Source organism: Lissotriton helveticus, chromosome 10 (assembly GCF_964261635.1).
Source record: "Lissotriton helveticus chromosome 10, aLisHel1.1, whole genome shotgun sequence".
In the NCBI taxonomy this organism is placed as follows: domain Eukaryota; kingdom Metazoa; phylum Chordata; class Amphibia; order Caudata; family Salamandridae; genus Lissotriton; species Lissotriton helveticus.
Window position 1 is genome coordinate 1,106,943,362 of NC_136071.1, and position 23,571 is coordinate 1,106,966,932.

General features: G+C 48.9%; 1 protein-coding gene across 2 annotated transcripts in view; it reads right to left on the reverse strand.

Annotated features, from left to right (window-relative positions):
* DNAJC13 (DnaJ heat shock protein family (Hsp40) member C13) overlaps positions 1-23,571 on the reverse strand; it is a 1,517,524-nt gene that overhangs the window by 880,639 nt on the left and 613,314 nt on the right. The window contains exon 21 of one of the 2 annotated variants that reach the window (XM_078663868.1): positions 4,113-4,130. The exons of the other annotated variant lie outside the window; for it this stretch is intronic. Within the exon in view, the coding sequence (XP_078519994.1) occupies positions 4,113-4,130 (18 nt within the window). The remainder of the gene's footprint in view (positions 1-4,112; positions 4,131-23,571) is intronic. 2 annotated transcript variants of the gene reach the window in all.

The following is a 23,571-nucleotide window of genomic DNA, read 5'->3' on the forward strand; positions in this document are numbered from 1 at the left end:
TCTCGGTGGCAGCATCCATTTTGTGGATGCTAAGGCTCTGTCTGACTTTTAACCGGGTTATAGGTTACATGCATGTCGTGTCCCTCTAGAAGGGTGGAATGCTAACCCCGTCGCCAGAATTGGCGAGGGGTTAGTATTCCAATTCGTATGACACCTTACTCGACATGTTTTGATAAAGCGATACCAGAGTTGGCATATAACCGCGAGGATTATAATGCACTTAAGAGTATATGGTATGCGATATCATGGAAACGGCTAAGGGATGGATCCCGAAAGCCGCAGACAGGCTCAGCTCATGCCAGAGCACCATCTCACACGATTCCCAGCACTCTGCCTTCAGGATTGTTAAGGCCTGCCATAGGAGTGACTGATAGGAGATCTGTGTGTCCATTTAGGGTTAGATATAGGTATACTATATCTAAAGCAAAGGGTGAGTACACCACCTTGCCCCAGCTGTCGTGCAGCCAGTTGTGTCAGTTTTAGTTAGTCAATCCAGGGGTGGCACAATACATGCTTCAGCCCCTGGGAGACTTCTGGGTGCACCTCAGCCCTGGGTACAGGGACTTGAAGAGGGCCCAGTGCCAATTCAGTACCTGAGTACAATTTGGATAGAGAGAACAGCTAGGCTGTGGGTCTGATTAGCAGGCCCACAGCCAGGGAAAGTCGTAAACCAGTGCAGCAAAAAGCAAAAATCTGGGTGATCATAGGATTGCAGACCCTACTCTCCTACACATATACATTGATAAGTGCGTTATTCTCTATTTGTTACAGCGCTCCTTGATAAAGGGCCCTCCCGGCCCGAAATGCATCGGAGGATTTTTTTGGTTAAACCCACTTTATGACAAGAAAAAAAGCATTATGAAAATTGCTGACACTATGGACTGTGATTCATGAACTGTAAAGAATCACACCAACTAATGGTTTTCTGACAATAAAAGGATACCTTTCATTTGAATCTACTGGAGTCTGTTGTATGCTACAACGAACCACTCAAGTGTGCCCAATTGTAGGGATGCGTTTATACGGATAGTAACGCACTCAACCCATCAATAGTTCTACGACGTACTTGGACAGTTACGCCACCTACAGGAGCACCTTTAAACCAATAAACTTTGCCCCATAGTTACTAATTGAACCTCATAGCGAAATTACGCAGTGCGCCACGCCAGCATCCATTGTCTTGGCGTTAATTATTAGGTCATGGTAGGTGGTGGAGTCATCAGGGGAGAGGGTTTAGCGGGCTATAGATCTGGGTCTGTGGTCTGCTGTTGGCTCTGCGTCATGAGTCCAACGGGATATCTTGCGGTGGGTTGCAAATTTCGTCATCTATGCAGGCGTGAATGGAACCTTCTGATGGGTAAGTGAAGGCGGTGGTGATTGAGTGTGGTGAGCAGCAGGTGTTGGTGGAGGGCTTGGTGTCCTGTCAGCATTCTTCATCAACTTTGCTGGCCTTGGCACTTCCAAAGCTTCCTCAAATGACAATTATCTTTTGGGGGGTTGTGCCCCCGAGTAAGGAGGTTTCATAATAATGTGACCAGTGTCCGGATATTTCATGATATGCTTCCGTCTTGAGTCTATCTCCTCTTGCAGCCTTGGAAGCACTGGTTCCATGGGTTCGAAAGTATGTGCATGTTTGCCAAATGATCACGGCTCCTCTGTCAAAGTCTTCAACGCTGGGATCTTTGGTGCCTAGGGTTTTGGGTCCAAGCAGGCATTTTCGGTGCCCAGGTGGAGCATTGTTTAGACGTTGAAGGTTTCGGCTACTAAGGCTGGCTCGACTCTGATGTGGGATGAGTTGGCCCAGAAACATGCAGCTGGTACTGTTTTTTTTGTGACGAGGCCAGGCGTGTCTAAAGCAGCAGGTCGATACAGACAATAGCTCGAACGCAGTGGTGGCTCAACAATAGTTTTGGGCCAATCAGAGGGAGGAAGATGACCCTTTGTTGAGGTCTGCTGGTGTCGGGGTTGAGGCAGATGGGGTAAAGTACTCACAGAATGCCCTAGAAAAAGATCCTAGATCTCCATCTCAGAACCGGAGCAATCCTTATGAGAGTAAGTGCCCTAGTCAGTAACAGATGAGTGGGCTTGTATCTCTTGTTGAAGGTCCTCAGAACCAAAGAGATCTGGTATGTCCTCTGTGCTGTGTCGGAGCATCTTGCGGCATCAAGCTCTTTGGTCATTCAGTGCCTTTTTAGACTGAAAACATCTGCAGGCCACACAGGTAGCTTACTCGTGTTCAGGGGAGAGACACAAGTTACTCACCTGATGGAGACTGGGGCATTGAAACTTGGTGTGGCAGCGAGGACAGAAGCGGACAGGCATCTGTTCCACCACTGGGTGGGCATGATGTGGCGGGAACATCTTAGATGTAAACCGTCACGAAGGGTGAAGGCCAACAGGGGCCACAGCCTACTCAAAGCTGCCATGTTTAGGTCAACATTGATGAACCGACAAGGGAGACTGAGAACAGCTGCTATTGAATACAGAAAGTAAAGTTTGTAAAGAATAGATAATTATGTCAAACCGGAGCAGAGGAGTACACATCCAAACCTGACGGACGAAAAACACAATCTAACATTGGACTCTATGACCATGCGCATTACCAGCAAGAGGAGTCACCACTATACTTCGTGACTCTAAAGACTTTCTTTGAAGAACAACAACATACACACATCCAAGACCAACGCTAGATGTCGAGATTTTGCCAAGCATGTGAATTTAAAGCCTCACATGCCTCTGACACATTGCCCTCACGTTTAAAGAAAATAACAATCAATAGCTGAACAATTGTAGAACCATGGCAACAAGCTAATGGCAAAGCTAAATGATCGGTTTCTCTTTGAAAACATACTTCATCTCCCAGAAAACATTGCATGCTTACCAGGTCAATTAAGAATTAGGAAGAGGATAGCTAAATGCAAAAAAAGAAACCTGGAGCATTGAAGTAAGCTTTATTTTGTGGCTTTAAAAGTATGAAAAACAATTTAAGTAAAGAAAACTCAACTGAATGAATGGGTAACGCCGATGCCTATAAAAACATCTGTCAATGCCTAGCATTAGGGGCAGCTTGTCTTGGCACTCTTTTTTTTCATCTCTGGAGACATATTCACAGCTTTATGTGCATCAAGAAGATAGATTTTAGACACACAGATAAAGGAATGCAATTTGCCAGACTTCATTATTTTGACCTTGTTCCATCCTCTAAAATGTTTGTGTACACGATTCATTTAAAGTTGGAAAGCATAATTGCATTTTTTGGTTAAATACATGCAGTCATGCAAAGTATATTTAATGTTCTAAACACATCATATCCCATAAACCAAACATGTATAGTGTGTTGGTAAGCTATGGCTGTTAAAACACTGAGAAATATAGAGAATGTCTCAAAAACATGCTTTCATAGTACAGTACAACACACAATAAAACAAACAATCCAATAAATGCGAAGCCTCAACGTATCACTTGGGAGGTTTCATGAAGCAATATAACATTGCTGCCTGAAGCATTTAGTTAAAAAAATACAAACATCACTGTGCTAGCAATCACTTTAATGTAGGTTATCACATGGATGAAAAACATCTGTGTGGCATCATTTCCAACTAAACATGCTTAAAGGAGCAGTACTGCATACTTATATCTTAGTACAGGATCAAATAAAACAATTCAATTTTTTAAAATAAATTGTTCCTTGTTTATATTCAAGTACAGCAGATCGCAGTAATCTGTGTTGGCTTAATTTATTACATGAAACGCTGTTTTGCTCTAAAAGCCAAATATAACCGTACATGCGAAATATCCCACCCTTCCAATACAAAAACCTAGGTTTTCTGAGTGACAATGAGTTAATGAGATGTAGAATTCAAGATGGAAAATATGAATAGTTACCTTTAAAGGGCTACAAGTGCCATTATTGCCTTTATTATTATGTGTATTATCTGTAGGCAGTACTGCAGCTTTAATACATTATTACCATTTATTTTAAAACAACTAAATATAGTTATAAACTTCTTTTACTAGTAGACCAGTGATGAGCATAAACACAACGCAACCCAAGGTGAACGACCTAAATTGCACCAGGCAGCAGGCATAGAAAAAACAGGAATTTCACTCACCATATTGCTTCTGTCCTGCTGGTGAATTGTAAACAGTAGATGAAACAAAAAAATACATTTGATTTAAGAAGACAAAGTCGACTAAAGGAAGCCTCATGATTTTTACAGCAAGATTTGCCATGGAACAATTTTCTAAAACTTGGAAGGCCACTGTTTCTTTTAAATACAGTTTAATAAAAGATAAGTATCAGACTTGTTAACAGTTTAAAAAAAATATATATACATTGCTTACAACTATTTGGCCTATAAATAAACAAACTATATCATCCCTTTGGTGAGGTACATATAGAGATTGCAAAAATAACAAGTTACTTACCTTCGGTAACGATATATCTGTAAGAGACATAGATTAGTTATAGATTCCTTACCTTAGAGTTACCCCTGGATCCGGAAAGCTTTTTGTCAGCAGTACCCCTGTGCGTCGAAAGGTGGCGTTAGTCAACTCTACGTTAGTCGTTGGCGTCGTGGTCGCCGGGATGACGTCGCAGTAGCTACTTAGATGTCGCCCTCATGCGCGGACATCAGTTCTGTACATGACTTTCCACGCCAGAAGCACAGAGGCATGCAAGACACTGACCACTGGTGCACAAAACTAGGGCCCTGACAGGGAATCCTTAACCTCTTCCTGCACCTGTGTCACGGGGGGCTACGAGGTGAGCGTGGCACTTCGGTGCTCATGACGGCTCCACACCGTCATGAGTCACGGGCGGGGTGTGCTCATGACGGCGTGGTGCCGTCATTAGCCCGCCCGCTCATTAATTCGCCCGCACAGGCCGGGAATTAGTGCCGCGTGGGCGGAGCTGCAGCGGCATGACGGCTTCACGCCGTCATGAGTACGCGCCGCCCGTGACTCATGACGGCGTGCAGCCATCATGAGAATCCAAAGGGTTAACCTTAGAAATCAGTTCACAAAACGGGGTGGATGGGTGGGGCGGTTAGGAATCTATAACTAATCTATGTCTCTTACAGATATATTGCTACAGAAGGTAAGCAACTTGTTCATCTGAAAGAGACAATTAATGAAGGAGTCCTTTCCTTAGAATAGATATACCAGCAATACCAACTCTGGAGGTAGGTCTGCAACCAAGTTCACACCACAAAGTCCTGGAGAAAAGAACGGCCAAAGAAGGCATCTCTCCGGACTTGGCTGTCCAGGCACTAGTGTTTTGTGAACGTGTGCAGCAATGCCCACGTAGCTGCCTGACAGATGTCATTAAGGGGGACTCCATGTCCCGAAGCACTGGCAGCTGGTGGAATGGGCGCGCAACCCCACTGGAGGCTCCTTCTTCGCCAAGGAATGGCAAGCTTTGATGCAAAAAATGACCCATCTAGAAATGGTCTGTTTGTGCATGGCCCAACCTTTTTTGGCACTCACGTAGCCAACAACAAGCTGGTCATCCACCCGGAATTGCTTTGTGCGATCCAAATACAAAGAAAGAGCACGGTTTGGATCGAGACCGTGGAGCTTCTTCTTTGGAAGGATGCAGAGGCGGAAAGAAGGTGGGCAAAGTGATAGTCTGTCCAAAGTGGAAAGAAGTAACCACTTTGGGAAGGAAGGAAGGATAAGTTCGGAGGACAACCTTGTCCGGATGAACAGCCAGAAAAGGAGATTTAGAAGAAAGAGCTAGGAGCTCACTCACCCTGCGGCAGAGGTGATGGCCACCAGAAAGTCAGTTTTCAAAGTCAGAAGCCTGAGTGGACAGTTGTGTAGCGGCTCAAAGGGAGCGCACATAAGATACGTAAGAAGTAAGTTAGTTCAAGTCCCACTGGGGCATTACAAAGGGAACAGGAGGAAAAAGATGAGTAATGCCCTTAAGGAAACGATTTACAACAGGGGACTTAAGAGAAGGCTAATCAGGAAGCCTAAGAAAGGATGCCGAGAGGTAGCCCTCAAGATTGCCCAAAGCAGAGCACTGCTGGGCCAAGGAATGAATATGCTACTTACCAGTATGCATCTGTTCTTGGCATGTAGGTCTGCTAACATTCATATCTTTTGCATAGATCGCCGCCTAGTGTTGGGTCCGGATGATTGCACATTGTTGTCCTGGAAGAGTCTTCGAAGTATCACGAGATAGGTGGCTCCTTTCCTGGACTACAGTGCGCATGGGCATCGACTCCATCCCCAGATTGTTTTTAGCCATTGTGTCAGAGATGGAGTGAAATAGTGTAACTGATGTCCATGCTAATGATTGAATGCAAGAAATAGTCTGCAGCCGCTACGGGCACCGGGGAAGAGGGTGGGCGATATGAATGTTAGCAGCCCTACATGCCAAGACCAGATGTATACTGGTAAGTAGCATATTCAGTTCGAGGCATGTGGGCTGCTAAATTCATATCTTTTGCATAGAATACATAGCAGTCCCTCCATTAACGGCGGCCGCCCGTGCCAGCTGCAGAAGTTTGAAAAAGAGTTTTGAGAACAGCCTGTCCTACAGCTGCCTGCTGCTTGGAATGCACATCTACACAGTAATGTTTGGTAAACGTGTGTGGTGTTGACCACGTGGCTGCTCTGCAAATGTCTTCCAAAGGAATATTCCCCAGGAAAGCCATGGAGGCTCCCAACTTGCGTGTGGAGTGTGCTCTGGGGGGGGGACCGTTAAAGTGCGTTTAGCTTTCTGATAACAAATCTGAATGCATTTAACGATCCACCTGGCTATTCCTGCCTTGGAAATTGGGTTGCCTTTGTGCTGGGCTGAGAAGGCAACAAAAAGTTGCTGTGTCTTTCTAAATTGTTGTGTTCTGTCAATGTAGTACATCAATGCCCTTTTGACGTCTAGCGTATGGAGCATTCTTTCTGCTACTGTTTCCGGTTTTGGAAAGAATGCGGGCAGTTCAATTGTCTGATTGACATGAAAGTGTGACACCACCTTTGGAAGGAACTTGGGGTTAGTGCGGAGCACAACCCTGTTTGAGTGAATTTGTATAAATGGCTCTTGTATTGTGAGCGCTTGTAGCTCACTAACACGTCTGAGAGATGTAATAGCAATGAGGAAAGCCACTTTCCATATTAAGAACTGAATCTCACATGAATGTAGCGGCTCAAAAGGTGGGCCCATCAGTCTAGTGAGAACCACATTGAGATTCCACACAGGAGCTGGTGGGGTTCTGGGAGGAATGACTCGTTTTTTTTATTTTTATTTTTTTTTTATTTTGTTTATCATGAAAAGAAACGCACATTACACAGTACGAAGAGCCATTCGCCTACAACCCGTCTCGGGCCGGCAGTGGGCTGCCTCGTCACAGCCATGACACCGATGTATAACAAGCAGTAGAACATATATAGGAAATCCAGGTCCCCACAGCTGTGCGGGCTATTCTGGGCTGCCCCCGCCTGCCCATTCGATATAGTTGCAGTGTGCGCAATGTGTATATTGACAGAACAGTACATTTTTATCATTTTCTCCCAACTAAAACCCCACCCCTAACCCCCCCCACCCAACAACTGGTCCCCTGTTCGTGCTCCTCGTGTTTGGTGTTGTGCATCGCAGTAATGTGTTGTGGCTCGTGCATAGTGTAGCTCCCCAGCAGCCCAGAGGGGGATTCCCTTAGACCCATGCATCTAGGGGTGGGGACTTCCAGGTTCCATGTGCGAGTCACTCTCTTGATCCTCCCCCTCCCCCTCAGCTGATGCAGTCTCGACCAATCTGGAAGTTAGGTAGGTCTGGTACAGCCCCCAGAAGTTCTTGGGACGGCTACGGGGCGGGAGGAGCTCACTGTATGCGTCCGTTTGAGTGCTGCAGTACTTCATGTCGCCAGCCCACCGCTTTAGTGTAGGCAGGGGGCCCCTCATCCAACATAACGCTACCACCCGTTTGGCAAGGAGCATGCCCATGCTCACCAGTTTCCTCACCGAGACGGGTATCTGTCTTGTGTATCCCATCAGAGCGAGGGCCGGGTCAAGCTCCAATTCCAGCTCCACGATCTTGCTAAGTTCTGAAAATACGCAGACCCAGTACCTTTGAACCCCCGGGCACCACCAGGCTAAATGCAGGAAGTCCGCAACCTGGGCGTGACATCTCTCACAGCTCGCTGTGTCCCGTAGGCCGTATCTGTGTAGTCGTTCCGGAGTGTGATATACTCGTTGCAGAAATTTAAAGTGGATCAGGCGGTGTCTCCCGTTCAGGGAGATGCGCCTGGTTGCCGCACAGCAGTACTCCCACATGCCATCGTCAATCTGGGACCCTAAATCAGTCTGCCACGCTAAGCGCGCTCTCGTGTAGTGGAGCGCCATGTGCTCGTGGCCTATCCTATAAAGCCTAGATACGAGTTTCTTCGGGTTCTCAGTCTCTATGACATATGCTAGTTCTGGGACCACAGGAGGCTCTTCCAAGTCGGGGCCCAGCTGTTCCAGCAGCGCGCTCCTCACCCTGTGGTACTGGAAGCGTTGGAGCAAGGAGGTACGCTCCCTCCCGTGTGCGATTTGTTCCCATTTCTTCACCTTCCCCTGCTCAAAAAGGTCTCCCATGGTGCGTGCGCCTAGTTCATTGAGAGCTCTGCGTACACCAGGCTCCGTCAAAGTCAGGAGCCAAAGCGCCCATTGTATCGGCATGTTGGGTGCGTACATCAACACCTTATCCTGCTGCTGTACTATAGAGTGCCAGGCATGATTAGTGGACAGAAGAGAGTCCAGAATGCCCACTCTGCGGTCCATGGGACCGCAGACGGTCGCCGGAAGCGGGGTGGGGTCCGCAAACAGCCGCTCCAAGATCACATGTGGAATGTCCTGGTTGCCATGTATCCAGGTGTGGAGATGGGAGGCCTGCGCAATCCTGTAGTAGCGCTCCAGGTCTGGGGCAGCCAGACCCCCCTGCTCGTATGGTAATTGGAGCACCTTCCACTGCACTCTAGGTTGCTTACCCGCCCACGCCAGTCTCACTAATAATTTGTTCACGGTCACGAAAAAAGCTTTCGAGAGGACCAGCGGGAGATTATTAAATAGAAACAGGAACCTCGGGAGAATGACCATTTTCATCACGGCAATCCTTCCCATTAGCGAGAGGGGGAGCTTTATCCAAAGCTCCACGTTGTCCACGAGCTTGCTGTAGGCAACCCCATAATTCTCTCTGATCATAATGTCAGGGTCTGTGTGGAGCATAATGCCCAAGTACCTTACTGGTTCTGTGGACCATTGGAGCGGGTAGTCCATCTCAAAGGGCACCGTTATTGGGGTAAGCGGGAAAGCGACCGATTTTGACCAGTTGACCTTTAGCCCCGATAGTGCGCCAAACCGAACCACTTCCCTCAAGACCGATGACAGATTATTGACCGGGTCCCTGATGTACAACAGGGTGTCATCCGCATACGTGGATATTCCGATCTTGTAGGTAGGGTAGTTGATGGCTTCGTAAGAGTGGTATTCCCGAATCGCACACGCCAGTGGCTCCGCCACCAATGCGTATAGCAGTGGGGAGAGGGGGCACCCCTGCCTCGTGCCTCTGCTAACGGTGATAGGTGTCGAGACTGCGTCCCCCAGTCTGATCCTCGCCGTGGGCATGTGGTAAAGCGCTCCCAGGAGTTGGAGGAAGAGCTCCCCCAGTCCCAGCTTCCTCAGGACTCTGCGCATGAAGGGCCACTCAACGGAGTCAAAGGCCTTCTCCATGTCGAGGAAGACCGCTATGGCTTTGGTATCATGTCTAGTGTGCTGCATGACCCCCATGACAGTACGGATGTTGTACGTGAGGTTTCTCGCTGGGATAAACCCTGCTTGCTCCGGGGCCACTAGCTCCGGTGCCACTAGTGCCAATCTGGTCGCCAGTACCTTCGCGTAGAGCTTAGCATCTACATTCAGAAGGGACAGGGGGCGATATGAACCCGGAAGATCTGGTGGCTTGCCCGGCTTCAAGATCGTGACAATGAGCGCCTCTCTCATAGAGGGCGGCATAGCACCGTTCTCGCAGATCTCGTCAAAGAGGGTGGAGAGGTGAGGCAATAGCTTGTCTTTATACGACTTGTAGAATGCCACCGTTAGTCCGTCAATCCCGGGCGCACTTTCGGACCTCATGGAGTCTAGCGCGTCCGATATTTCCTCACGGAGTATAGGGGACCCCAGGAATTCCCTCTGCCAGTTCTCGAGGAACGGCATTTTGATATAATCTAAGTAGTTGTCAATTTGGTCTTCCACTCCTGTGACCTTGGTGGTGTAGAGGTCCTCGTAAAATCTCCTAAACTCCGCAAGGATGTCTTCCTCTGCGGTTACTCTCGACCCCGCTGGAGTTTGTAGTTCCAGGACCGCCTGCCTACGCCTGGTGCCTTTCATAATCTTGGCTAGGAGTGCTCCAGGTCGTTCCCCCTCTCCGTACGTGCGTGCTGTCGCGTATTTCCCAAGATGTCTGACCTCCCTGTCTGCCTCCTCGTGGAACTCTGTCAGCAGGCTTTGCAAGGAGTCGTCTCCAAGCAGTGACGTGCCCAGCAGCTGGCGGCGTTCACAGTCTGCAATCCGCCCCTCAAGATGTTTCAGCCTGCTTCTAATCGCTTTTAGGACACTAGAGTGTTTCGCCATGACCACCCCCCTGACGTAAACTTTGAATGCCTCCCAAACCGTGCCAAAACTGTCCACAGATAGGAATGACTCGTTTTAGTCCCTCCAGGAAGGCTTTAATGGCAGGCACCCTGAAAACAGAGAGATGCTGCCTGTTGTGGAGATAAGCCGCTATGGCGGATAAGTGTATCCGAATGGAAGCGTACGCTAGATTGCTTTTGTAAAGATGTAACAAATAACAGATGATGTTAGGAATGGATGCATCTAGCGGGTTTATGTGATGTTCTGTACAGTAAATGACAAACCGCTTCCATTTTGCAGCATAGCAAGCTCTGGTAGTGGGCTTCCTTGCCTCCCTGATGATGTCCATGCATTCCGGAGGCAGGTTAAGGTAGCCAAACTCTAAGACTTCAGGAGCCAGATCGCCAGATTGAGCTGGTGCGGATCCGGATGCTGAATGTCGCCATGGTTCTTCGTCAAGAGCCTGGGTGTGAGACGCAACCTTTGATGCGGTAGCACGGAGAGTTCTAGAAACGTGGTGTACCACGGTTGGCGTGCCCACGTTGGAGCAACCAGGATGAGCGTCAGCGAGTGTTGCCTTAGCTTTCTTGCCACCAGCGGAATGAGAGGTGCTGGGGGAAAAGCATACGCAAATCTGCCTGACCAGTTCATCCATATCGCATTGCCCCGCGATTGTGGGTGAGGGAACCTGGCGGCAAAGCTTTGGCATTTTGCGTTTTCCCTTGTGGCAAACAGGTCGATCTCTGGATGACCCCACTGCTGGAAGTACGGGTGGAGTACTGATGGATGTATCTCCCACTCGTGCATTTGATGGCTGTACCTGCTGAGCAGATCCGCCATCTGATTGTCCTCGCCCGGAAGGTGTTCCGCCATGAGGAAGATGTTCCTCTGAATGGCCCACTTCCACATGCTCTGAGCCAGATGAGACAGCTGTGGAGAGTGCGTACCTCCCTGCTTCTGGATGTAGTACATGGCTGTCATGTTGTCCGTCCGGATCAACACGACTGTTGCACAGATGTACTTTGAAGGACTTGAGTGCCATGAATATTGCCATCAACTCTAGATAGTTGATGTGCATCCTCCTTTGCGGTGTCGTCCATAGGCCCTGCACCGTGTAGTGGAGCACATGAGCTCCCCAACCTTGGAGAGAAGCGTCCATCGTCAGGATGATCTGTGGCACAGACTCTTGGAACGGTCGGCCCTTGCAAAGGTTGTGTGGATTCCACCAATGCAGAGAGATGTATGCCCGACCGGTCACCAACACTAGGTCCTTTAACTGTCCTTGAGCCTGTGTCCACTGATTCGCCAAGCATTCTTGGAGCGGACGCATATGCAATCTCGCGTGCGGGACTATGAAGATGCAGGCGGCCATCATACCTATCAACTGCATGAACACTCTCGCTGGGAGTGAGTGTTGCGGTCTGAACCTATGGATGAGCGACTGGATGTTGTCGATTCTTGCTGGGTTCGGCTGAGCTGTAGCAGTCAGAGTATTTATTGTCGCGCCTAGATACTGCCGCACATGGGCTGGCTGAAGGTGCGACTTTGGATAGTTTAACGAAAACCCCAGACTGTGAAGGAGGTGAATGGTGAGGGACATGTGTGCGGCGCACTGCTGTGCCGACTTGGCTTGAACGAGCCAGTCGTCCAGGTAAGGGTAGACATGTATGTTTTGTCTCCTGAGGTGCGCTGCCACGGTCGCCAGACACTTTGTGAACACTCTGGGGGCAGTGGTCACTCCGAAGGGTAGGACCTTGAACTGGTAATGCCTGTTTTGTATGGTGAACCTGAGGTACTTTCTGTGGGATGGGTGGAGTGGTATGTGAAAATAAGCATCCTTGAGGTCCAAGGTTGCGAGGAAGTCTCCCTGGTTTAACAATGGAAGAACCTGCTGTAGTGTTAACATGTGGAAGTGTTCTGAGAGTATGTACAGGTTGAGGGGACGTAGGTCCAGAATGGGTCTGAGCGAGCCGTCCTTCTTTGGGATTAAGAAGTACAGGAAATAAACCCCTGTGCCTTCTTCCTCCACCGGCACGAGCTCTATTGCGCCTTTTTGCAGCATCACAAGGACTTCTTGCTGCAATAAGTGCAAGTGCTCTGCTGACATAGGACGTTGCCTTGGGGGTATGTTGGGTGGAGTGGACGTTAACTCCAGACAATAGCCGAACTGGATACGTTTCCTTACCCACCTGTCTGTGGTGATGGACTTCCAGGCTGGCAGGAACTGTTGGAGTCTCCCCCCCGACGGGTGTTAGATGGTCGGGGGGCAGTGACAGAGAGTCACTGCTTGTTGGCAGCAGAGGAACGGGAACTGTTGTTGCCTCTGCCTCTGCCCTTGGCGCTGTTTCCTCTGTAACCTCCTCTACCCTGTTTGGGGTATGAGGACTGTGCGCCTCCTCTATTGAATTGCGTCTGCTGTGCCAAGTGTCCTCTGGTAACACCCCGTGAACTTGAGCGACGAAAAGTGTTCCCTCTGAATTGCTGAGACTGAAGCGCACCCATGGATTTAGCTGTCTCAGTATCTTTTTTGATCTTCTCGAGGGTGGTGTCAACCTCTGGGCCAAACAGTCTGTCTGGGTTAACGGGCTGGTTGAGGATGGTTGTCTGGATCTCTGGCTTGAACCCTGAGATGCGGAGCCATGCTTGACGCCTCAACATCACACTAGTGTTTATCGCTCTTGCTGCAGTATCTGCAACATCGAGCGCACATTTGATTGCAGCGTTGGAAATGAGCTTGCCCTCCTGTATTAGCATCTCAGCTCCTTCTTTAAACTTGTCTGGAAGGTGTTGTAATAGCTGCTCTAAAGTGTCATAGTGTGCCCTATCATATCTAGCCAACAGGGCTTGTGTGTTAGCTATGCGCCAGATGTTGGCTGCTTGCGCTGCCACCCTTTTCCCCGATGCCTCCAGCACTTTTGACTCCTTGTCTGGGGGAGGAGCTTCACCCGTGGTCTGGGAATTCGCCCTCTTGAGGGCATTGGAGACCACCAAAGAGTCCAGAGGCAACTGGCCCCGTATATAAGTTGGGTCTCCAGGTGCCGGTCTGTACTTCTTTTCTATCCGGGGGTTTACAACCCTTGCCCTTGTGGGTTCCTTGAAAATGTCCGTGGCATGCTTGAGAACCCCTTTGAGCATAGGATGTGTCTTCACAGTCTTTTCTGATGCTGAGAAAGTGTCAAACAAAAAGTCAACTTCCACAGGGTCGGCATGCAGTTCCACCTTATGGTTTGTAGCCGCCCTTTCAATTAAGGCATTAAATGCCGCAGAGTCTTCTGTTGGAGAAGTTTTCACACCAAAAACCTGTGGGTCATGTACCACTTGTTGGTCCCCCTGATCACCAGAGTCCACCCATGAGTCCTGCTGCTCATCAGGGTCAGTATTGTCTGGGAAGTTATACTCATCATCCTGTTCACCCTCATCTCCATCTGAGCAAGTGGGTGAAGGTGTTGGATTCCTCCTAGGTCTTGGAGGGATGGGTTCAACGAGTTCTGGTGTTTCTGGCGCTGGCCTCTTCTTCTTTAGAGGTATTACAAACGACTCCACAGGCTTGGAAGTAATTTTCCTCTTGTGGAGTGTCAATCTTCCCGTGTCGGCGTCGATATAATGTTCCGACTGCTCTTCTAGTGAAGTTTGTCGATCGAAACGTCCACTTTGATGCGTTTTCCCCGACCCTTCTGTGTCCTTTGGCACCGATCGGGGTGCAAAGGCCTTCGGCGCCACCTTCGGCGGTAGAGTATAAAGTATCGGCTTCGAAGTCTTCTTCGGTGGGGCTATCGACTGTGGTACCGAGGGCGTTTTCGGCTCCGACGTCAACCCCTTTTCCCGTATCCGCTTAAGGGAGTCTGCTACCTGCTTAGTAAAAGAAGCCGATGGCTTTGTCGATCCGACCGATGACCTCGGTGCTTCTACAGGGGAAGATCAGAGCGTGGACGATTTTTCTTTGGTCGCCGGAGACGCAGACTCTCCCTCGACGACCACACTCCGGCCCCCTGAAACGGGTTTAGGCGTTGACGCCACAGGCTTCGGATCGCCAGCTTTTTCTTTTAGCGTCGGGGCTGCGGACTTCGGCTCGGTGCCCTTCGCGGACTTCGCTTCGACTGCCCGTTTGCCTGTTGGTGCGGTAGTCGTCGCTGAAGGCGCTTCGACAGTCTTCCTTGACTTCGACTCGACCGCTTTGCTCGACACTTGCTCGACGACCTCCTTCGAGCTTGGCTCCTTGACCCTTTTGGGGACCCTAGCCTGTTCGACAGCCTTCTTCGGCTTCGAAGTCTCCGAGGACGACGGCGCCGATGGTGTCGCAGACGTCTTCGGTTTCGATGGTGTGTCGGCCATCATTTTTGTTTTCGATTCCGATGTTTTTAGTTTCGGTTTCCATTTAGGTAATGGAGGCTCCGCTAGTATGTGCGTAGCCGGGCCAGAAGGCGGGGCCGAGGATTGAGGTGTAGGGTCGTGGGTAAGGCCGTGTGGCGATCCCGTGACCTGAGCCTTAGTAATTGTACGTACGGGGCATAGCTCTTCCTCCGAGCTATCTTCCACGGCCCCATAAGCTTCCTCGTCGTCCCTTACCTCTTTGACGTTTTCGTCTAGGTCTTGGCCCTCGACAGGTTCCCCGTAGTCGGCCTCGACCTCCGCCGATGTAGGTGAGATCTGCAGGTGAAGCTCTTGCTCGTCTGCTTCGGGGTCTACGAAGATGTCGACAGGTGCCGGTGCCGATCGCTGGGCCTCGAGGCGCGCCACGCGCCGAAGCTTGAGCGTCTTCTTTGACCTGAATTTCGAACAGGCCATACAGTTGGCCTCGTTGTGGTCCGGCGACAGGCACTTGTTGCATACAGGATGCACGTCGATGTGTGGGTATTTCGAACCGCACACGGGGCAGTACTTGAACGGACTTCGTTCCATCGCAGTGTCGCCGGGGTCTTGCTGCGTCGACAGGGCCTCGATGACCGAAGAGTCACCTGACTCCTCAGATAACCGACTCGAAGAGTTGGAGTACACACGAGACCGAACGCGAACAATACCGACGAAGTAAAGAAGGCCTTTTGGCCTTAAAGAAATTGTTTTATCAATTCCGAACAGGAGACGTCGAAATCACATCCGAACCCAATGGCGGAAAAAACAATCTGGGGATGGAGTCGATGCCCATGCGCACTGTAGTCCAGGGGAGGAGCCACCTATCTCGTGATACTTCGAAGACTCTTCCAGGACAACAATGTGCAATCATCCGGACCCAACACTAGGCGGCGATCTATGCAAAAGATATGAATTTAGCAGCCCACATGCCTCGAACAGGAGGAACCTGAGAACCTCAGAAAGAGGGGCGTAAAGGGGATCCACAGCCTTTGCTGCGCACCATGCTACAAATTTGTTCCATCTTCAGGCGTATACCGTCTTAGTGGAGGGACGCTAGGCTGCCAAGATAACATCACAGACTTTGGGAGGAAGGTCGAAAGCTGTCAACTGTCACCACTCAATCTCCACGCAAGAAGGTGGAGGCTGGACAGGTTCGGGTGAAGGACCGGCCCCTGCTGCTGTGGCGACAGAAGATCCTCCTGAAGAGGCAGTTGGATCGGAGGATCGATGGCCATGTGTAATAACTCAGGATACCAGACTCTTCATGCCCAATCTGGAGCTACCAGAATGACTTGGGCCTGGTTGCGCTAGATCTTCTTCAGCACTCTGGCCAGAAGTTGCAGAGGCGGAAAGGTGTATAGAAGACGACAACTCCACTCACGATGAAAAGAGTCGCCTAGCGAGTGCCGCCTTGGAAATTCCAAAGCGCTGAATTGCTGACATTGCGTGTTCTTTTAGTTGGCGAATAGATCTAACCAAGGCTCTCCTCACCATTGAAAGAGACCTTGCACCACCTCTGAGTGAAGACGCCATTTGGGATTCATCAAGCACCTGCGGCTGAGTTTGTCCGCCCTGGCGTTCAGCGAACCTGCAAGGTGTTGAAACACCAGGGATATGCCATGGTGTTCCAGCCATGTACAGAGGCGCAGGGTTTCTTTATATATGGTCCACGACCCCATCCCGCCTAGCTTGTTGCAGTACTGTAGTGTAGTTCCTATCATCCCAATAGGCTCTGCGCATTGGAATAATACCTACAGCAGTAAAGGCCTAGACCAGACGTTAACTAGGTCTACTACTGTCGATACTAGACTTAAAGTTTTGGGTTTGCCAGCTTAGCTCAGAGTTCACTAGAAACTTTCTCGAATGTTCAGGAAGGACTTAACTTCCCTGATTAGACAAGAAGGGATTTAGTTTCTGACAACCATAGAACATGACAACTTTGCTCTCCCCTAATCAAGAGTAAATCTCGAGAGTCGTGTGAACAAAAGGCAAATTATTTTACTCAGTCAGTACGTGCATTCTTAGTCTCATCAGATTGTAGAGAAAAGGAAGAGACGGGCGTGTTCAATAAAAAGGTGTTATTTATTGATCAGTCTCTTTTCTCATACAAGAGAAATGGATCGATATTATTGCAATACTTATAGCTAAGTAAAGTGCATACATTAAAAGCAATAGTATAAAATAATACTGTAAAAACATTGATATGGTTTCTAAGCCATAAGATGTTTTAAAATGAATAAAATATATTACATACACATATACATTTGACTAAACGTACTCAACTGGTGTTTCTAAATACGCCTACCCCGTGTACCTGACCTAAGTCTAATACGTGGGCGGGAATAGAAAGTTACAGTTTAAGTTAAGTTTGTTTTTGCCAAGTGAATAACTAAAGAATTCTCTGTGAGGGGTTATTCAGTTCTGTACCTGGAAGTTTAGGATGAATGAGGAATGGTATCTCTTTCTCTGGTCTCGATATTCCAGGCTGCCTGCGAGGGCTACCCAGAAACGCCGGGGCTGGATTTCTCGGCAGGAGAAAGCAGCGCGTCTCTCAGCGCGTCAGGAAGGCGGGGCTGCTGCCAGCGGGGTCTGCTCTGCTCTTGGCTTCGGCAAGTATGGCTGCTCCGTCTCGTCACCACGCGTGTGTTTGCATAGGGCAAGATCGGTAATATTTATACCTTTAAGGTGCCGAGATTGACGTAAGGATGGACATAGATACGTCAATAAGGATGTCATACGACTTGCTCGTTAGCACATTCTTTAACTGAAGTTCTCGGTGAAATCAAAACAATGGCCGCAGGGTTTTGCCCAGGTTGTCATAGGTTTGATTTGTTATGAGAACTCCGTATGCCTTATCAGGGGCTGGAGGAATATCGCTTGTCTAATTAGATCGCAAGCGTTATGACCTAATCAGATAACACGTTCCTGTGCCGTAGTGTGACTGCGTCAGATAACGGTATCTGCATCATGGGGATTTTCTGCCTCATGGGCTGACTGCTAGTTAACTTGTTGGTTTGTTTAACTAGAATAGGGTCAGGAATAGTGGGATCGATTCAGAACCTATAGGAATACATCACAGTACCATATGGAAGTGGTGTTGTCCGTGAACACCTGCACTACTCTTTCCCGGACAGACGGAAGGAATGCTTTGAGTGCAAGATGAACCGCCCGAAGCTCCAGAAGGTTGATGTGGAGCCCGGACTCCGCTGGAGACCAGAGGCCTCTGATCTCTGCCTCCCCCATGTGGCCACCCCAGCCGAGAAGTGATGCATCGGTCACCACTGTAAACTCTGATTGGGGAAGGGAGAGCGATCTGCCATCAACCCAATCCTGGTTCGTTAGCCACCACAGCAGTTGGAGTGCAGTGCTCCCCAGGATCTGGATACAATCGTACAGGTTCCCCTGATGTTGTGCCCACTAAAATTTCAGGTCCCACTGCAGAGCCCGCATATGCCATCTGGGGTGGTCCACCAGCAGGATGCAGGAGGCCATGAGGCCCAGGAGCCTGAGGGTCATCCTGACCGAAACCAGGCATAGAGGCTGAAAAATCGGAATCATAGCACGAATATCCCGGACTCGCTGTTCGGGTGGATAGACCCAAAACTGTGTTGTGTCCAGAACAGCTCCAATGAAGAGGAGCTTCTGAGAGGGAGTCATGTGCGACTACGGCACATTGATGGAGAACCGCAGCGAATGCAGGAGGTCAGCCGTAGTCTGGAGGTGGGAGATGACAGCCTGGGGTGAGTACGCCTTCAACAGCCAGTCGTTGAGATAGAGGAAGACTGGAACCCCTGATCTGCACAGATGAGCTGCGACCACCGCCATCACTTTCCTGAACATCCAAGGGGCGCTGGTAAGATCAAAGGGGAGCATGGTGAACTGAAAGTGCTCATGGCCTACCGTGAACTTCAGGTAACGCCGGTGGGCTGGCAGGACCGTGATGTTAAAGTAAGTATCCAGGAAGTCCAACGCTATCATCCAGTCTCCAGGTTTGAGGGCATACAGGACCTGAGCTAGAGTCAACATTCTGAAATCTCCTTCTGGAGGAAGCGGTTAACGTTCTTGTGATCCAAGATAGGATGCAGGCCTTTGTCCTTCTTGGGCACCAGAGAGTAGTGGGAATAGCACCCACTGCCTACTTCTGGGGTAAGAAGTTGCTCGAAAGCTCCCTTGGCCAAGAGAGCGATAACTTCGTGTTTGAGAAAGGCCGGATGATCCTTCAACATGCGATGGTACTGAGGTGGCATGGCTGGGGGGAAGTCTCGAAGGGGAGGGAGTAGCCCCTTCGAACTATCTACAAAACCCACCTGTCCGACGTGATACTGCACCAGTGGGGGAGGTGATGGCGAAACCTGCCACCCATTGGCGATGGGTGGCCCCGGAAGGTCGGGCTAGGAGGGTTTGAAGGCTGCTGCAGAGGGGGCGATGGTGGACTGGCCCGCTCACTGGCCCCCAGAACCAAGACGGTGGTTCCCACGTCCCTTGCCGCAGAGGGGCTAAACAGCTTGCGCTGGCCTGTGGCCCTGGGAAGAAAGTGGTGGGGCACCCCTTCCATAGCCATGAAAGGGGCGAAAAGCAGGCTGCGCAGGGTGAGTGGTGGAGAGGCCCAAGGACTTGGCCATAGCCCGTGCGTCCTCAAAGGGCATGTCCATAAGGGTAGCTTGGACATCCCCAGAAAAGTCATTCGACCTAAGTCAGGCGTAGCATCGAAGGGTTACCAATGTTGAAATCGTCCTACCTAGCGAGTCAGCTGTGTCCACTCCACAGCATGCATTGCTTCATAGAAGGTGTGAAGCTGGGCAGGGGTCGCTCCAGGTCCCGGGAAGGGAAGGAAACTCTGAGTAGACCCTTCAGGCTCCGCACGCGGAGCCGCGGGAGGGTACAACCTACATCCATCGTCACGTCGGCTGACCGACGGGGAGAACTCGAAGAGCGACAATGCTTTTTCGACTTCTTCTTGTGCTTTGACTTACCTGGGGAGTGCGAAGACTTTGATAAAGACTGGTGGTGGTGGCTCCGCGGCTGGACCCTCAACCTCCCACGCAACCGGAACTCGAACGGCGAGGAGCCGACTGCCGGGCCCCAAGAAGCTTTCAGGACCACTTCCACAAAGAATTTGGATTCTTGGTCCGGCAGTCGGAGCAAGACTTGGGGTTGTGGTCGCGCTCCTGGCAAAACAGGCACACGCGGTGCGGGTCTGTCACCGACATGAGCCAGACAGCATTGATACAGGAACCGCAAGCCTTGAAACTGGGCATCCCTGATGGGCACCAGGAGACGAAGACTCAAAAACGACTGACAAAAGTCAGCAAAAAGTCAGTCAAAAAGTGACTAACGGTACCGCTCTCTCCGGATCTACGCTGGCTGGTGTGGGAGAAAAAAAAAAAGAACTAACGTCAGAGTGCGAGGGCAGTGTCTAAGTAGCTACCGCGATGTCATCCCGGCTACCACGACGCTAACGATGAACGCGGAGTCGACCGACCCCACCTTTCAACATGCAGGGGTACTGCTGACGAAAAACTTTCTGGATCCAGTCTGACGCCTGGGAGTAATTCTAAGGTAAGGAATCTATAACTAATTGTCTCTTTCAGATATAATGTTTTAATTGGACACTATCAACCTTTCAGCAAGCAACACACACAAACCGTCTCATACACTAAAAGTTCAGAAGGATGCAAACAATGAACTACCCAAGAAGAGCCCTGAATCAGTTACCTCTCACAGGCATTCAACTCAAAGTTCCTAGAAGTGATTCATACTTGTGCACTTGTTGCTTTTTTACCTTTTAATGGTGGTGCAACATTTAAATTGCAAAGACCCCTTGACTGCTTTTCTACAGTGCACTTGTTCTTTCTGTTATCTACTCTGGAACATTTCACTAAAACATCTGAGGGAGCTTATGAGTGTTTTGACTAAAATGTGAATTAATAATAGTTGCACTGCATTTGAATTTCGTCATGTGTATTGACAGAGGTATTGCAATTGAAACTAAACCATTACATTAAATGTCATTTCTAGCTTTGACATCGCTAGGCCTCAGTCCTCAAAGCCATCTTTGTTTAAAATGGATGCTGAATCATTATGTTTATTCTGTGTTTATATTTGTCATTTGACAATGCAGGCCGAAACATGAGCACTGTTGATTTCGTATGATATCATGGTCAAAGAATCCACTGGATGAAGCCTTTGTATTTCTAAGGCTCTTCTGCCTGCAGTGTTTCGCATTTTTTCACAATTGCGCTCTGCATTTTTAAGTTGGTCTTCATATTGACTTTATTTTGAAACGCTGTTTGAATCTTGCCTCTGGGACACATTACCTCATAGACTTTGAGATTAACACCATCCCTAAATCCATGCACCTTGGGTGCGCTACTGTAAAGCATATTTATTATGGGACTGAGCGCCCACACCTCCAAATACTGCTTGAATCTGTTGCTGATAAGAGAGACTCCTAATTTGCTTAGCTCGTATTCTACTGTGCGTAATTCCAAGCCATTATGTACAAGTAGGTAGTTTTAGTTTTGTACCAGGTTAGACATTGGATTAGACTGTCAAAGAACTCGGACATGATGGACATATTCAAATGAAATAAATATTGTTCTTAAAACATCAATCCTCAGGGCAACATATGCGCCCTTAAGGCTCTATAGTACGCAGTTCCATAAATCTGAGGTAGAAGACTATGTAAAATGTTAACTTAAATAGGGAAATCTAGACCCAAAGATATTTACTCCCATCTCCAACAGCATCAGATTCCTCGGCTACAATTAAAGCCAATACTCTGGGTACTGACTGCAGGGCCCCTCAACATTCCACAGTTAAAAGAGAACTAGATGTATTGGATTTTTATTGTGCCTTATTTTACCATGCCATGCTTACTGAGTAAAATAGGTGTGTGGGCAGCATTGGCCAGCATACATGAACCAAGAAATTGATTGATTATGCATACTGTAAGTTGTATGGCTAGTATTGTATATAGTTTATGCTCACTTAAATGTGGTCTTTATGTACATTGCATTGAGTATTTGTATGTTCTTCAGAATTCTGGGTACATCAAGGGCTCGTAATATGATAAATTCTGCGATTATCTTTGGACAGATAAAAGTGATTCAAGTGATATCTTAATTGCCCAGATGCCTTCCTGGGTGCCTTCTTTTTACCAAAAGAAATAGTTATTTAGCTTCAGTAATGATCTTACTGGTGGAAACACTCATTTGAAACTTTTTATACTTTCACAGTATCCAACCATCAAACGGGGAGGTGGGTGGATTTGTTGAGGCATCTGCAAGTAAAGTTTCCACCTACAGATTCCTACCCTGGTGAATAGATTCCCAAACCATACCTTCCCAGGAGAAGGGCTGATGGATGGGTAGATGACAAAATCTTCCCGCACAGATCCGGCAAAGTGCCCGCCCGTGGGCACCTCCGATCCCAAACAGTAGTGTTTGATGAAGGTTTACAAGGACATAGTATAGTCAGCTTATAGATCTCTGTGATGGGACCACCTCTCACAAGAGCAGAAGTCAGTGAGTCGGCCCTGAAGGAATGGCCCTGATTCCATTGGACTTTACCATTTTGGCAGGGATAGAGTTGGTCACCTGATCTGATGTCCTTAGTAAGGTTGATGAGAAACAAACCACCAGCCTACAACCTAAGCAATACTCCCACTCCTCCTCCTTTGTAGGATGAGGGGGATATAAAGTCGGAAGGGTGATGGACTGACCCCGGGAAAGGGAGTAACACCTTTGGGAAGAAAAGCAGCTCTGGTTTATCCATAACTGAAACTCAGGGGGAAAAAGGCTTGAAATAGTAGACAGACTCAATGCTTGCAACTCACTGATCAATCTTACCAAAGTACTGGCAACCAAAATGACCGACTTTATAGTCAACAACCTTAAGTGGCCACTAGAATCCCCATAAAAAAAAGTAGGATGTTTAGGTCCTACTGGGGCAGTCTGAAAGTGGGTGCGCTGGCTTCCGAAATGGCCACTTAGCATGAAGCTCCGGAGCTCGACCGATTATGCACTCAATGGGGACTTCAATCGTGCTGCAAACCCATATAGACGTGAAGGTGGGAAACTGTGGCGCCGCTGTACCTAGGGATGCCCATGTTAAGAGAGATCAGCCCACAATCCTGCCCTTACCATTAGGCGCACCCACTGGGTGCTGCGGTGCTTAGAGGCCCGGCAGCGACAGGGGCTGCAGGTGAGTCTGAGGACGCTGCAGCAGGCCCCCTTCTATATCATGTGGGCAGTGAAGGCAAAGGCCCTGTCAAGAATAGGAGAATGAGCTTGGAAATTAATACACTGATGCTGGAGGCCTGGGACTGGCTAGAGTGGCTCTAGCCTGCCTTCAGGAAATGCATCAGCCCGAGGGAGGGACACACTCCTATGGTGCGCAGTCATGACCCCAGCAGTAGCACGAGTAATAAAAAAAATCCACGAAGCAAGAAACAATTGCAGTACCACACGATGTTACTAGTTGTCCCTGTGGAGTTGTAAAGGAACCTCTATTAGCCACATAAGATACTAAATCCTTAATGCAATTATTAGGGGAAAGCTTGCAGCGGAGCATTTGTTTCCATTTGTTTTTGTTGGAAGTGAGATTTTT